Genomic DNA, 15,610 nt, shown 5'->3' on the forward strand with positions numbered 1-15,610 from the left:
AGGCTTTATATTTACTTTTTTAACTATTTCATCACCACTCTGTTCCTTACTTATGTGTCTATTGTAGCAGGAAAACAGGCTGCCAATCCAAACAAAGAGTGATAATTTGTGGCAGAAAGAGTAATCAATTGAGGGGGGCATTATATGTCATACCTGAAGACTAACGCATTGGTTCTTCCAAAGCCCAGTACCAGAGACTCTGTGATTTCTATGCTCTCAAGTCTCATCATAGGAACCAACAATTTAAGTAGAGCACTGACTGAAGGGGTTCCAATGACCTGCAAATAAGATAAGCCATATCAACATTGTTCTAGGCTGAACACTAAAAAACTGATAATAGTGAATTCTCAAAGAAACGTCCTACTTTGTTATCATAGCTGACAGAGCCATCTGGGGTGGTTGCCATGATCTCTGGGGTGGATGCTCGTAGGTGACCTGGGCTCATTATACTTGGTTTGGCCACTCCAAAACAAAGAATCAGGTAATTCCTCCACAGCGTAACATAATTGTCCCCACTGCCAGCTATACTTGTTTTCTTGGCATTAATTGGACTGCTGTAATAGTGAATAAAAACAAACATATTAAAAGTAAAGCTCTTTTCAAGTAGTTATAATAATGGTCATTGTACAATTCTGCCTTCTAGGTCATGCAAACTTTTAAAGTGGAAGTAAGGGCAAAATAGAATAAAACTCTTTTACTGGAAGAGTCACTTTTTTCCATTTCTCGCACACATAATAAAATGCATATTTGTCTACAAAAACATTGTATCAATTCTAAAAGCAGATGCCCTCTGTAATAAAATGATGGCAGTTGGATTTTTTTTTGATGTTACACGATTATTTCAGTAAAAATATTAATTTAATTGCATACAAAATACAATATGATCCACATTTTTTTGGGCTGAGTAAACTAATAGCAAAAATGTAATTGCTTAAAAATTGCAATGCAAATTGATAAACTACACTATCCAAAATTGTCTATAGGTGACACTTTTACAGATTACTCCCAAATGATTGTGCCAGGGAATCACTAATACTGTATGTGTCATGAGCTGTATGAGCTGTTCTTGTATGCGTGTGCCCTTGATGCATGAGTCTACATTCCTGCGTGAATGAAACTTTCGTTTTTTTTTTTTTACTCCTGTATTAAAATAATGTTTTACTTTGTTGTGGTCACAAGTGGGCTGACAAGTGTAGGTAACAGGGTCTCTTTAAAGATGCAAAAGAGGTCTGGGTCTATTAGACCCCCTAAGTCACCCCTGCACTCTGCTGATCCTGTTGCCCCAGCAGTTTCTTTACCGGACAGAGCTCCCAGGGTTTGGTAACTCTGACCCTGGAAGTAATCAGAGTTGAGTGCTTCCAGGTTCTTATTACCTAGGTGAGATGAGAGGGCAGCAGCTAGACATACACGCATAAGTAATCAGTTAATCAAATTATTTCTACAACAACGCTAGAAACAGTGAAAAAAAACTAAAACAAACTCTGGTCTGCTACAACAGCCACAAATCTGTTTACATGCAGGTACTGCTGCTGCTCTAATGGTTACAGCGGCGATAACAAAAATGTTAAAGGTCCTGTGACCACAGATAAATACCTGCTGATCTGTCAGAAATGACTTGGTGTCAAGTCCTGCCCAGTTGTCTTGTTAAAGCTACTAAATCCCACTCATTCTTTTCATCTCCACAGCAGTGTTTTATAGTACAAATAAGAACTCCTTGGGATAACACAGGTGTGGTACAGTATGGTGCTGAATTTCTGACACAATAAGTTTAATTTTTCACTTAAATGATATAGACTGAATATTATTTTCTGTGACTTCATTTGGAAAAATATCTATATGGAATGAAACACTTACTTGGGATCTACCAGGGGCATCAGTAATTGTAGTCTGGTGAAAGCATAGGGCCATGCGTAGCTGAGGGCAGTGGGACAATGTTTTGGAAGGTGCTCTTGGCGAAGGAATGTGAAGAGACAGAGAACCCATGGGTCTTTCACTGACTGTGCAAAGATCCAGATGTGGGAAGGGCTTTTGACATCATAGTGACTGTTCACTAGAACTGCATTCCAATCCACCAACCATTGAAGGTCCACATTGTGTGTAAATGGCAGGGTAGCCTGGTAAGGAAATTAAGTTTTATTCATAACACAAATGATAAGTAATGCAATATAAACAGAGAAAAAAATAATAATTGGCCCCCATCATGAAACAAAATCACATAAACCTAACTGGATTGTGTATCCCTCCATAACCACAGCAACGGTTATACAATGTCCCCCTTTTCTTACAACATAAGAACATGCTATTTATGATGATCTGAGGGATGGTCACAAGCTGACTAAAGCTCAGGATTTTCAAAAATCCACAAGGAACCCATCCATGATTGCCACAGATTCGAATTTCTCGTAGACAGAACACCAAGCACCTAAGTTGCTTCCTTTTTGCTGGATTGTGTATGGAAATAGTGGCACAACCACCACAGCCAAATGACACTAGTGCCCTGTGTTAGGAAGACTGAAATCTTAAAAAGTTAAACTTTTGCATTTCACCTCAGAACCCAAACTGTAGTAGTTTCCCATGCCATGGGTGAACACCTTCCTTTAAATGGACTTTTATAATTTTTCTTTATATAATTGGTATTACCCCTTGTTTCTGCTTTAATGTGAGAAGGCTTCACATGAGCATTATTAACTTACTTCATCCATTTGGGAACAGAAAAAGAACATACAGTATTTCCATTTAATCTGAATCAATTTAGGAAAATAAAACAGCTGGGTACAATATGTCCCAGGTATTGGACCATTTATGACACCCACGAAGCATACCAGAGTAAAATTATTTTTTATTGTGTACTTACAGAATCAGACACAGCAACATGAAGAAAGCTTTCAAGTATTGAAGGACTGAGCTGGTCCAGGACATCAATCATAGGCTTGTCATCTTCCTAAAAATACAAGAGTACAAAATCAATGTCGCACTGAATCCAGGTAGAATACATTAAGCTAAATTTAGACACTGTTCACCTAATATGCTCATTCTCTGCTTTGTGCAATCAGTCAATCTGCACTTAAGATGCAGTGCAGGCTCCTCTATTGAACATCTACAGAGATAAACAGCAAATCATCTTGAAAGTTTCCAACCCTCCCGGTTGAAGTTCCAGCTATGAATACAACCACCATCAGGCCATATACTGCCAGGGACCTATATGCATGTTCTTGAATTGGTAAGCCCACACATGCATGCAAGTAGAAAAGGTGGGGGAGGGTGTTAGTGTAGGTTTTTTCAGGATGGTAATGAAAATTTACTTTTAAAGCTACAGTCATCATTTAGGAGATTGATGAAACAGTAGAGCTAGCAGATCCGCAGCGGTGCCTGAACACCAAATCTTCAGTAGACATTAGATAACCGTTGTTCCCGCTGTCAGTCAAGTGACCAGCACTGGAGGGGTCCTGGAGCATGACTTCTGCAGGAATGCTAAGTATTGTGGCACACTTTACGATTTATCAGCGGCAGGATAGACATGACAGATAAGATGGTTTTGGTATAGTTACACTTGAAGAATGGACCACCTTTGCACTGCTCCTTCCTGCTTATTCTTCCATATACTGTATGTGCTTACATTGTATGGTCAATTTTACTGTATTCTCTATAACACAGAATTAAACTGTAAAGAACGAAAATAAAGTCTCACCTCTGCTTGTCCAAGTGCAATAAACAATGCCCGGACCTCTTTGAGAATTAATACTGCTACTTTACGTGTTGCCAGCTGGAAACTGCAGAGTAATAGCAGTGCAAATCCCTCCACTGCATGCAGCACATTGGAATAAGGACCCCGCTCCGACTGTATCCTATGGCTGGAGCCATTTGGGATGAGCTGGGAAAAAGCACATTAGTTAGAATAAATGATAAATAAGAACTGGCTCTTTTCTGATCCAAATAACAAATGTGAAAGAGAGAGGCAAATCTACAGTAATTGCATCTTGCTGACCAGGGACATTATTAGCACTACCAGCCTGCAGCTCTGATCCTGAGTAAACCTTTGGAAAACACTAACTTTCAATACCAGATTTTCTTTCCTTATACTCATTCACTCACTGTGACAAGTGAGGAAAGTAAAAAGGGACAAATTCACAGTGTGCACAATCTTATTACAAAGCACTGCTGTGACCCAAAGATTATTAGGGGTATTTGTAAATACTAGTACTCACCTTAGGTGGATGCAGCATAGATCACATGCTGCATCTGTCTCCTGCCAGCTCTGAACAGAGAGCAGTGGCTGTCTCCGGCTCACTGTTCTGCAAAGTTGGGATTGATCCAGCTTCTGGACAGGCTGAGTAACTTCAGCCAACAGCAGACTTTATGAAAATTGGCAGCCGAAAAGGGGTCACAGCAGTGCAGAACAAACTGCACTTCTGTGATCCATAGGTTTTGGCCCTACCTCTCCTTTTAGGAAACCCTAAAATCATGATTCAGGAACATAGGGAATGATGCTGAGAAGCATTGGCCCAGATTACACAAATGTAAAGCCTTTATCTAAGTAGTACTGTTTTATCCCTGGTTGCATAATCATCTAAGTTTATAATCATCATCAGTTTATAATCAGTTTATAATCATCTAAGGCTGCCATGCTGCAGTTTGGCTGCAGTAGAGGTGAAGCGCAGCATATCTGTAGTTTTCATGTGGGTTACCTGTGCTTTTCCATAGACTTCTATTCGACAGGGAGCTTTTTGTTAATTTTCAAAAGTCCTGTATGCTGCATCTTTGGTGTACTTTCAGATAAAAAGTGTGAAGACTCCCTAAGGAGTGGCGAGTAGGGATCTCCAACACTCGACTTTATTCCCACTACCGAAATGGTTTTCATCAGTAGAATGACTTATGGTAATGTGGGCCAAAAAAATCTATGAATACCGAGTGAACCTGGTGTGGAATTCTGTGTCCTATTCCAGTATAGCCATAACACTTCATTTTAGAGTACATGTGAAGCCCAAAAAAATCACATGAAAAGATATAATAAAATATTTACAAAAATGTAAGGGGTGTGCTCACTTTTATGATACTGTAGCTACATTAATTTATGTTTTTTATATCTGCAGGCAGTTCAGCTATAAATAAGTCAGAATGAGTTACATTGCTACAAGGTTTGGTGAACTTGATAAGCAGATGCTTTAGGAAACCAATGAACTAGCAGGCAAAGTTACCTCCGTTGCCCTGATTCTTGCATGCTCTTGTGATTTCCCAGGAGTCTGTATTACGATCCTCCACTGAGTTAGGAGCTGCAGTAGTAGCTTCAGAGATGTGTCGAGGAGTGTCTGGTGTGTATCGGTCACTTCACGCAACAGAAAATTAATAAATCCGAACAATACGTCTTCCCTCCAATCTACAAAGTCAACTAAAAGGCCCTGAAGAGAGTTCTGTGCAATATGGCGTAGTTCATCATCCATGTGAATAGATAGCCTGCAAGGATATATATAATATTTAAAAAAAAATCTCACAAGGTGAATGAACATTAAAAGTAGAATTTGGTGTATCAAGGCACAAATACTAATTTGTCCTCAGTGGTTCTGGTTAGCAAATATATCTACATAAAGGGCTGACTAAAGTGACAACGTTCTGGTGCCATAACTAAAAAGGAAGTTATCTTCAATGCTCATCAAAAAAACACACATTTCCTTTTAGGCCGGGTTCACACTGGTACGACACAACAGTCGTATGACTTTGGATCTGACTTTGCCCTGCGACTAAAGTCTGACTTCCATCAGACTTCAATGAACAGAACCAGACTTTGAGCCCGACAATACCAGTCCCTTTGTGTCTAGTATGAATCTTGAGGGAAAACTCCACGCCAAAAAACAAAATGGAGACCTTCGGTCTGGTAAAGAAGGGGAACCTTCACGCTAGAAAACAGCGCCCCCCCCCCCCAAAATCCATGCCAGACCCTTATCCAAGCAGGTCAGGAAAGGGGGTGGGGACATACAAGCACCCCCCTCTCATGGACCATACCAGGCCACATGCCCTCAACACGGGGGTGGGTGCTTTGGGGCGGGGGAGACCTGCACCCCCCTCCCCCACACCAAAGCATCTTGTCCCCATAAATGTTTATGGGGACAAGGGTCTCTTCTGGACAACCCTGGCCTCCAGATCCCAGCCCCCAACCCTATGTGAATGAGTATGGGGTGCATTTTAGCCCTACCCATTCACCCCAAAAAAGTAATGCAGGAACTTTTTTCCAAGTCAGACCAACTAGTGTCAGACCAGTTAAGATAGCTCTCATAGGGAACCATTGATTTATACACGTCATGCAACATGTGCTCCCAATGTCAGAGCGTTTGTGGTACCAGTGTGTAACCAGCCTTTGTCCTTTTGCTGCTAATATTTAACGTATCTTTGCATTCTTTAAATAGGGTACGGTTTCATGTGCCCAGAGACAGTTACCCATCTCCATCCTATGTAGTTATGCCTTCATTTTATAAAAAGCAAAGTACAGGTGACACATGAAATCAGTACATTATGAAGTGTCAACTGTGATAAAAGATCAAGATCAACTACTTTGTGCAAACTTGCTTAACTCCATCCCAGGGGCGGACTGACCATTCGTGCACTCGGGCACTGCCCGAGGGCCCCATGCCACTAGGGGGCCCCATCAGGGTTGCCAGGCTCAGCAAAACCAGGGACAGTATGTAAAAATCTGTGTTTTTTTACATCTGTCCCTGATACCGACATGCTTTTGATGTGAAAATCCTGAGATTTTAGCTGCCCCGCCTCTGCACTGCCTCCTGGCATGGTGGCCATCTGTAAGCCCGGGGGCCCCATACATTTCTATTGCCCGGGGGCCCCATGAGTTGTCAGTCCGCCCCTGCTCCATCCTAATCCGTGATGGAATAGAGTGACCATACAGTAAAGGCAGTAAACATTAACAGTAGCAATTAGCATCACACCTTGAAAGTAAATCAATTAGCTCCAGTTTAGACATCCCATCTGGAAGCAGGCGAGGAATAGCAGCCACACACGTTCTGAAGAGGTCAATCTTTGGCTTTCGTTCTCCACTGAAATGTGAAAGCAGTACATGGAGATCACAGAGCACTGAACACTTTGTAGATAAACAAGTCATTACTGGGGTTTTAGAACACTGCTGGCTGACAACGAAAGGCCTCGGCATGGCACAGTAGTAGAGTCTCTGCTCTGGAAAAATGGATATTACCGCGCTTATCAAAGGAGGGGAAACAGAGAGGGGAAGAAAGGGGGAGGGGAAATGAAAGTGATGAGAAGTGGAGGTACAGCTGCGGCACTGGAAGGTGTATCAAACCATAAGCAATTGAAAATGGGGAGGGTAGTGCTGCGCTAATCAGTGGTGAATGGATAAGTGAATAAACAGGTGGGGGAGGGGAATGAAAGTAGGTGTAATTGAAATGAGGAGCAATATAGCCCAAATGGCATCAGCATAAAAATAAATATAAATGATCAGTGAACAATAACAGTAATGGTGCAAATCATATAACTACACAGGTTCCTCTTAATGTGATGAAATACACTATAAGTAATGGTGCAAAAAAAATCCCTGGTAACTGTGCTAAGTGACACTCCTATACTGGTGATAAACAGTCCATCAACAGAGTTTGAAAAATATTAGCAAAAAATATAAGTAAAATTTCAAAAGTCCAAGAAAGCAAAAGTGCAAGTGTAGGTCCGCAATATGGAGTGAGAGGAAAATGGGTATCCAGTGATCCTTTTAGGGTAAGTAAGGATGTCCCCTTACCTTACTGCTGTAAGGTAACAGCATATAGATCCAACCACATTAGATGGTTCACTCGATGGGCTCTGATCCAACACCGGCAGGTCCTCCTTGGAGTTCTCGTCCCAGATTGGTCAGTTTCTCGCCCCAAAGAAATAAAGCATCGATGGTGTGATACCGTTTTAAAAATTTTAATTCTCAAAGAAAATAGACAGGGGTACTCACATAATCCAAAATACAATTGAGCATGTAAAAAAGAGGGGCAATCTGTCGCCAACGTCACCTCCGATACCTCTCAGTGGACTCATGCGCATTCGTCACTATCATGTGACTCCTGAGGAAGTCACATGATAGTGACGAATGCGCATGAGTCCACTGAGAGGTATCGGAGGTGACGTTGGCGACAGATTGCCCCTCTTTTTTACATGCTCAATTGTATTTTGGATTATGTGAGTACCCCTGTCTATTTTCTTTGAGAATTAAAATTTTTAAAACGGTATCACACCATCGATGCTTTATTTCTTTGGGGCGAGAAACTGACCAATCTGGGACGAGAACTCCAAGGAGGACCTGCCGGTGTTGGATCAGAGCCCATCGAGTGAACCATCTAATGTGGTTGGATCTATATGCTGTTACCTTACAGCAGTAAGGTAAGGGGACATCCTTACTTACCCTAAAAGGATCACTGGATACCCATTTTCCTCTCACTCCATATTGCGGACCTACACTTGCACTTTTGCTTTCTTGGACTTTTGAAATTTTACTTATATTTTTTGCTAATATTTTTCAAACTCTGTTGATGGACTGTTTATCACCAGTATAGGAGTGTCACTTAGCACAGTTACCTGGGATTTTTTTTTGCACCATTACTTATAGTGTATTTCATCACATTAAGAGGAACCTGTGTAGTTATATGATTTGCACCATTACTGTTATTGTTCACTGATCATTTATATTTATTTTTATGCTGATGCCATTTGGGCTATATTGCTCCTCATTTCAATTACACCTACTTTCATTCCCCTCCCCCACCTGTTTATTCACTTATCCACTCACCACTGATTAGCGCAGCACTACCCTCCCCATTTTCAGAGTCTCTGCTCTGTTTATTTTAGGAAATATTTTCTCATGAATTGTAACATCAAAAAGATGATTTCTGGAAAATATGACGCTAAAAAACACAAACCATATTGGTATTTTACATGATCTCTTCTAGCGGGAAATAATATACCTACCTCTGAAGACAGCAATGGTGTCTAGAGATAAGAACACAAGTTTTTGCCTATATTTGTTTTTTACACATGAATAAAACGATCTTAAAATCATGAAAAGCCTTTAAAAGCCATTAAATATGCATGTACTATAAAATGATCCAGGAGCAATGATGGTTCCCCACCTCAAGGTGCTCCTCAGTTTTCCCATTACCCGGAGACGCTAGGTCAGATCTCCTCTTGATAGATCCTTTACCATGAGATAAATCTATTCAGGAGATAATAGCTCTCTTTTAATCTGAACATATGGTACTCCTGTCTGATTAGAAATGTTAATTGTAGAAAGGGGCTCTGCTGCTGCAACATTTAGGGGAGCCTATTGTGGTTCATAATATTTAAAGTGATTGTACACGATCACCTTGTAAAACAACCCATTCAATTTAAAATAGGTATTTATACGTTTTTTTTTTATATCTTCACCAAAATGTTTTGCCTTTCATTTTTTTCCCCCTTTTTAAAAGTGATCACATTCCCTTTGTTCATAGCTGCATAAGAACTGGGGGGAGGAAAAGCAGCACCACACTCAGCTTGCCAGTGAATGGCTGTGTAGTGGGGGTGTGTCAGGACAAGTCTGATCATTGGAGGAGAGCACACCGAGTTCCTAGCATAGCTAGAGAACTGAACCGTTGTGCTCTCCTGCTTAGTGTGGTCAGTTCTTAATAGGAAAGCAAGGGGACTAGCAGGAGCACCAGGGATTTCACATAAAGGAAGCAATACAAAGAGGAGACTTACTCAAACAAGTACAAGGGTACAGCGGGCACCTATCAGGATGGGGTATCAAACGTTTTAAGTCTCTTGATCTTAATAATCTATAAGCTACACTACCTCCATACACCAGATACAGTAGTTGTCCTTTTGAATAATTATGTTCATTTTAGAAACAAATTAATATATATTTGTTTATTAAATTCAAGCATATTGAAGAATGTCTTTAAACTACCTACGTGATCATGTCCTCAGGTTCCTTGTTTAGCATCTGTACATTGGTCATCATCATGCAGCGGCCAACTTCTTTGTCTAGGTGCCTTAAAATGTTGTCTACTGCTTTCCGCACTTGGGAGTAGTACAGAGCCATGCCTAGCAAAGAAAACCACATATATGAGGATTGCAATTGGTTACTGGCAATAATCTATATCAGAATTACAGGAATCCTGTGAAGTTGCCCCCCTTCTGGCAATCACATAGTGCCTGCTGAAAAGTCCAGAGAAATCAAAGCAGCTCAAAGCTGCTCTGCACGCACAGTGATCCACCCTACTTGCAAAAACCACATGACTCAGCATTCAACACTGGTCATGTGAGTGATTAGGGGTGTGTATACCAGCAAGATTAAAGTATAACTAAAGGCAAATCTTTTTTTTTTAGTTTTGGCTAGAGTGGCAAGGGATTACAACACCTGTCAGTTTTTATTGCAGTCTGTGGCCCTGTTAAAGGGGTTGTAGAGGTACATTTTTTTTACCCCTAAATAGCTTCCTTTACCTTAGTGCAGTCCTCCTTCACTTACCTCATCCTTCCATTTTGCATTTAAATATCCTAATTTCTTCTGAGAAATCCTCACTTCCTGTTCTTCTGTCTGTAACTACACGCAGTAATGCAAGGCTTTATCCCTGGTGTGGAGAAAGCCTCTTGAGGGGGCGAGCAGGAGTGTCAGGACGCCCACTAACACACAACTCCCTTCTCTATCTGAGTGTCCTGACTTGCCTGCTCGCCCCCTTCCCCCCTCAAGGAGCTTTCTCCACACCAGGGAGAAAGCCTTGCATTACTGTGTGTAGTTACAGACAGAAGAACAGGAAGTGAGGATTTCTCAGACGAAATAAGGACATTTAAAAGCAAAATCAAAGGATGAGGTAAGTGAAGGAGAACTGCACTAAGGTAAAGGAAGCCATTTAGGGGGAAAAAATTACCTTTACAACCCCTTTAAGGAGATTCACACTCTCTATTTGTCCTGTTTACGGTTATCATTGAAAATGAAAGTAAAACTAATTTCCCCAAGTGAAGGAAAATCTCTGCAATAAGGCAGAGATGGTGAAAAAAAAAATCTGGCAGGGGTTATAACCCTCCAGTACTCTATCCAAAATGAAAAAAATAAAATAAGTTTTTCCTATAGTTCTACTTTAATAAAAAAAAACACTTTAACCACTTAAGGACCGGAAGATTTTCCCCCTTAAATGACCAGGCCATTTTTTGAGCTACGGCACTGCGTCGTTTTAACCGACAATTGTGTGGTCATGCGACTTTGTACCCAAAGAAAATTGACGTCCTTTTTTCCCCCACAAATAGAGCTTTCCTTTGGTGGTATTTGATCACCTCTGTGGTTTTTATTTGTTGCGCTATAAACAAAAACTGACAATTTAATACGTTTAGGCCAATATGTATTCTTCTACATATTTTTGGTTAAAAAAAATCGTAATAATCGTATATTGATTGGTTTGTGCAAAAGTTATAGCGTCTACAAAATAGGTGATAGATTTATGGCATTTTTATTACTATTATTTTTTGGTTAGGAGATATGCATACACTCCAAAGTGTGACAGGTCTACCCAGGGTCGATCCGCCCTATAGGCTCACTATGCAAGCTGCTTAGGGCCCGGCAAAGCTGCGGAGGGCCCCCTAAATTACTAGAGGCCCCACCTGGTGAGAAGTCATTTTCGGCCCCTCACCCGCTTCTCAACTCGCTGGCTGCATGAGAGAAGTGGTAAGAAGTCAGCACATGTAAGATGTAATTTCCGACAGCAGAACACCCCCTCCCCCCGCTTCTCAACTTTAACTTTAACCTTTAATGTGACATGTCACTGTCAGCAGCGCCCCTCCCCCCCCCGCTTCTCAACTTTAATATGATATGTAATTTTGCTTAGGGCCCCAGAGAGGTCAGGATCGGCGCTGGGTCTACCTCTCCCCTTGGATCCTATCTATTATATGCTTGGGCTCCCCTTTTCAGGTATCCCAAAATCTACTAAACTGTTGGACACATATATACTTCTAGCTGCCAAGAGGGCTATATCATTGTGCTGGTTATCTACTACCCCCCCCCCACACACACACACACATGCAATTTCTACAACTTGTAGCAAAGGTTAGGGGGATGGAATTTCTTACAGTCACAGTTGACGATATGGTCTCTCAGTTTGATAAAGTTTAAGAGCCCTGGGACCAATCAATATATGAGATCATTCAAACTAAATATATTTTGAAAACTGAATATGATTCTTGTTGCTCTTTTTTTCTCTATGTAGCTTTATTGTAGTTCCCTTCATTGTGAGCCTTACTCAAGATGGCCAGAAATGCTAGGGGGCGTTTTTTAAGGCAATTTCTCAGCAAAATAAAGCATGGATACAAGGAAGAATGGGTGAGTTTGCTTTGAACATTATAAATTAATTAAATAGTGTTTTTGGTGCTCAGATGTAGTGTAGTTCTGCTTTAAGTACAAGAAACATTTTCTAGAAGACTTTGCGAAACAAAATCTGCATTCATTCCCATCTGCTCTACTACTCCATAAGTTTCCTGCCAGGCTTCCTAGCCAGAGATCACATTGTACAGTATATTTTCCTGCTGTCAAAGGGTAATTGACCCATGAAGATCACACAACATTCATAATCACATAAAGGATATTGAGTGAGCACTTACATAAATAAGAGACTATACAACTGAAGACAGCAGAACTGTTAACAGCTCTGAATGGCACCTGCTGCAGGCAATGTAGTTCAACAGTTGGGAGAGCAAAGCTATCTATTCAAGACCTGCACCATTTGTAGGCATTGCAAATTGTCAAGACCTATTTTTTATTACAAAAAAAAAAAAAAAAAAGACTCACCAATCATTTTGGCCTCCTCTTCAGTGAGAGTTTTACTCAAATATGTTTTCTTTACTCGAAGGGTGTTACCAGATGGGTGAATGGCTCCAGTGACAGGCATGGGGGGCTCGCCATCTTTCTGTTGCAGGCTGTCTGCTATCACCAGGAAGGCTCTTAAGCCTATGTTCATTCTCTGGTGGAGACAAGGATGTGAAGTGATTGTTCTTTCCACTAACCCATAGTAGAAAAACATTATCAGAAAGATTAAGCAACTCATGTAACCAGACAATGCAAATGGTCAGAGCCCACAGCAGCTTTCCAGCCACCATTACTTACTGAAATCACAATAACCTAAATAGAATGTATAGTGATTTTGTACATCATTTTTTTTTTCATTTATTATGTTCAGGAGTATTTTTTTTTATTGAGTGAGGTAAGCATCAAATATTGTGTCACAATATTTTGCATTCTCTTCTTCAGCAAGCAGGTGCATATTACACTCCAAGCTTTCAATTTGCTGTAAAACCTGTTGTCTACAGTTGTTCAGTTCACGCTCAGATTCACATACTGCAAAAATTCAATCAAGGGAACAAAAGCAGTCAACATCTGCCATGTTGTTTCTCTAAATAACCTATAGTGCTCTGGGAATCCTTTCTCGTATATTAAATGTTTAGTTTTAAAACAAAGATTATATGTTGAACTGTAAAAAAATATATATAAGACTTCAGATGGAAAAGCAATTATTGAAAGCATTTTTGTTCCATGTACTTTGAGATACATTTTCATTGGAATTAAAACACTTCAATTACACAAGAAACCGGTTTCTATACCACCCTCCCTATCCCCGGTCTAAGTACAAAACATCTTAGTCCAACCAGCTTACACTTATTACACTTTTTTATAACCCATATGCCACACTGTCTCTGCTGTTTAAAGCGGTAGTAAAGGCTTTAAAAAAACAAAACAAATAAAAACAAATCCTGCAAGGTAAAGGCATAATGTACTAGTGTGCATCGCATACTAGCACATTATAAAGTACTTACTTTGAAACAAAACCCTCCAGTGGCACTCTGTCACCGCTGCAGAGGCTTCCATATTAAATAATCTTCCTTCTGGCCTTGCGGGCTGCGACCGCTTGAATGGCTGAACTGTGATGACGTCACATGCACACAGGAGTCACGGCGGCGGCACAGGGCTCTGGAAGAACGGCACGAGTATGCAGTTCCTTCAGAGTACAAGGGCCAGTGATGCCACCGGCTGGTGCTCCCTAAAATATCTCCTAAATGGTGTATGTTTAGGAGATATTCATTTTACATACAGATAAGCTTACCTGTAGGTAACAATTTACTTTGAGAGTTTACTACCACTTTAAGCCATATTCAGGGGTTTAAGCAAAAAACTAACATCACATTTTTGGTTGGGTTACAGTGATGTATGTAAATAAGTTGACAGCAATCAATAAATTGTACATAGAAGCATCAGAAATCTACTGCACCTTGCTTGTGTCTTGTGTTTATTTTCAATGCCACTGGCACTGTTTGGCATATATAGTCATATTTCTTTTTTTAGCTCTTTCGCAAATGGCTACATGTCCTGCTTTCCTTAATAGAAAATTGGCAGACAGGAGGTAGCAGCATTTTTAGGAACACAAACCCATGCAATAGTCTTTGTGAAAATACTTTTACTCTCAAAATGCTACAAAAGCTAACAAAATACATGTACATGTGCTAAATTTAGCTAATCCTTTAGTCACCTGAAAGCTAAATTTTCAAACCTCAACAGGAAAGAATGCACTTAATAATGCCTTAGGCTTTAGTGAACTGACAGACAGCATTAACAGTAGGGCTTATGCCCACTGAAATTGATGGACATGCAAAAGAGTAGTGACAATACTTCTCAATTTGTGAATGATACTTCTTACAGGAACAATAACTTACCTCGGGATTAAGGCTAAATGCTTTTGCTGCTTTTCCTACACATAAAAGGTCAAAAATAATTTCTTTCATTGCAAAATCTAGACGCTCCTAAAGAACAAAAAATAAAATGTTGGTACAAATTCAGTTTAAAGAAAGAATTCCTAAAACAGTGTTTTCTCCTTTGTTGGTTTATGAGGGTTATTTTTTTCTTATAAATTAGGATAATAAATGATGATATTGGGTATAAAACAATTACAAGCACACTTTGGATCTGGACATGGATTTTAAATAAAATGTTTAGAGTTTAATGTTTTGAGACTCTGAAGGAGAAAGTACTTATTGCATATACTGCTGCTGTTTGGAGGTGCCAGGGGACAATTTAGGGTGTGCATTCCTAAAATATAAAGGTGAGACATATTTTGCTACAAATGGACTGTGTTGTTTCTCTATTCCTTCCAAGACCCGAGGTCTGTGTGTGTACACATTAAATTGCAAAGGAACTTTATTTGCTTCCTGATGTAGAAAGGACAACAATGTCAGGGAAAAGAGCTACTTTAATCAGTCACTAAGGCTGGCCATAAACTCTTATGCCGCGTACACACGATCGGAAATTCCGACAACAAAACCGCGGATTTTGGATGTTGGCTCAAACTTGTCTTGCATACACACAGTCGCACAAATGTTGGAAATCCAGAACGGCAAGAACAAGGTGACGTCGTACAAGACGTACGACGGCACTATTAAAGGGAAGATCAATACCAGTCGTGTATGTAGAAGTTTAGTGAGAGACGATTCGCGCTTTTCAGCCTGGTGCTTTTCAGTCCGTTACAGCGTGACAAATGTGCTATCTCCATTACGATTGCGAGATTTACTAGAATGAGTGCTTCCGTCTCATACTTGATTCAGAGCA

General features: G+C 40.3%; 1 protein-coding gene across 9 annotated transcripts in view; it reads right to left on the reverse strand.

Annotated features, from left to right (window-relative positions):
* FRY (FRY microtubule binding protein) overlaps positions 1-15,610 on the reverse strand; it is a 362,513-nt gene that overhangs the window by 139,016 nt on the left and 207,887 nt on the right. For all 9 annotated transcript variants that reach the window (XM_040340443.1, XM_040340444.1, XM_040340446.1 and 6 more), the window contains 10 exons: positions 14,722-14,808; positions 12,806-12,977; positions 9,942-10,074; positions 6,933-7,040; positions 5,196-5,451; positions 3,689-3,871; positions 2,855-2,941; positions 1,855-2,114; positions 365-554; positions 154-278 (listed from right to left, as the gene is read on the reverse strand). In XM_040340443.1, the coding sequence (XP_040196377.1) occupies positions 154-278; positions 365-554; positions 1,855-2,114; positions 2,855-2,941; positions 3,689-3,871; positions 5,196-5,451; positions 6,933-7,040; positions 9,942-10,074; positions 12,806-12,977; positions 14,722-14,808 (1,601 nt within the window). The remainder of the gene's footprint in view (positions 1-153; positions 279-364; positions 555-1,854; positions 2,115-2,854; positions 2,942-3,688; positions 3,872-5,195; positions 5,452-6,932; positions 7,041-9,941; positions 10,075-12,805; positions 12,978-14,721; positions 14,809-15,610) is intronic.

The sequence above is a fragment of the Rana temporaria genome, chromosome 2 (genome assembly GCF_905171775.1).
Source record: "Rana temporaria chromosome 2, aRanTem1.1, whole genome shotgun sequence".
Taxonomy (NCBI): Eukaryota; Metazoa; Chordata; class Amphibia; order Anura; family Ranidae; genus Rana; species Rana temporaria.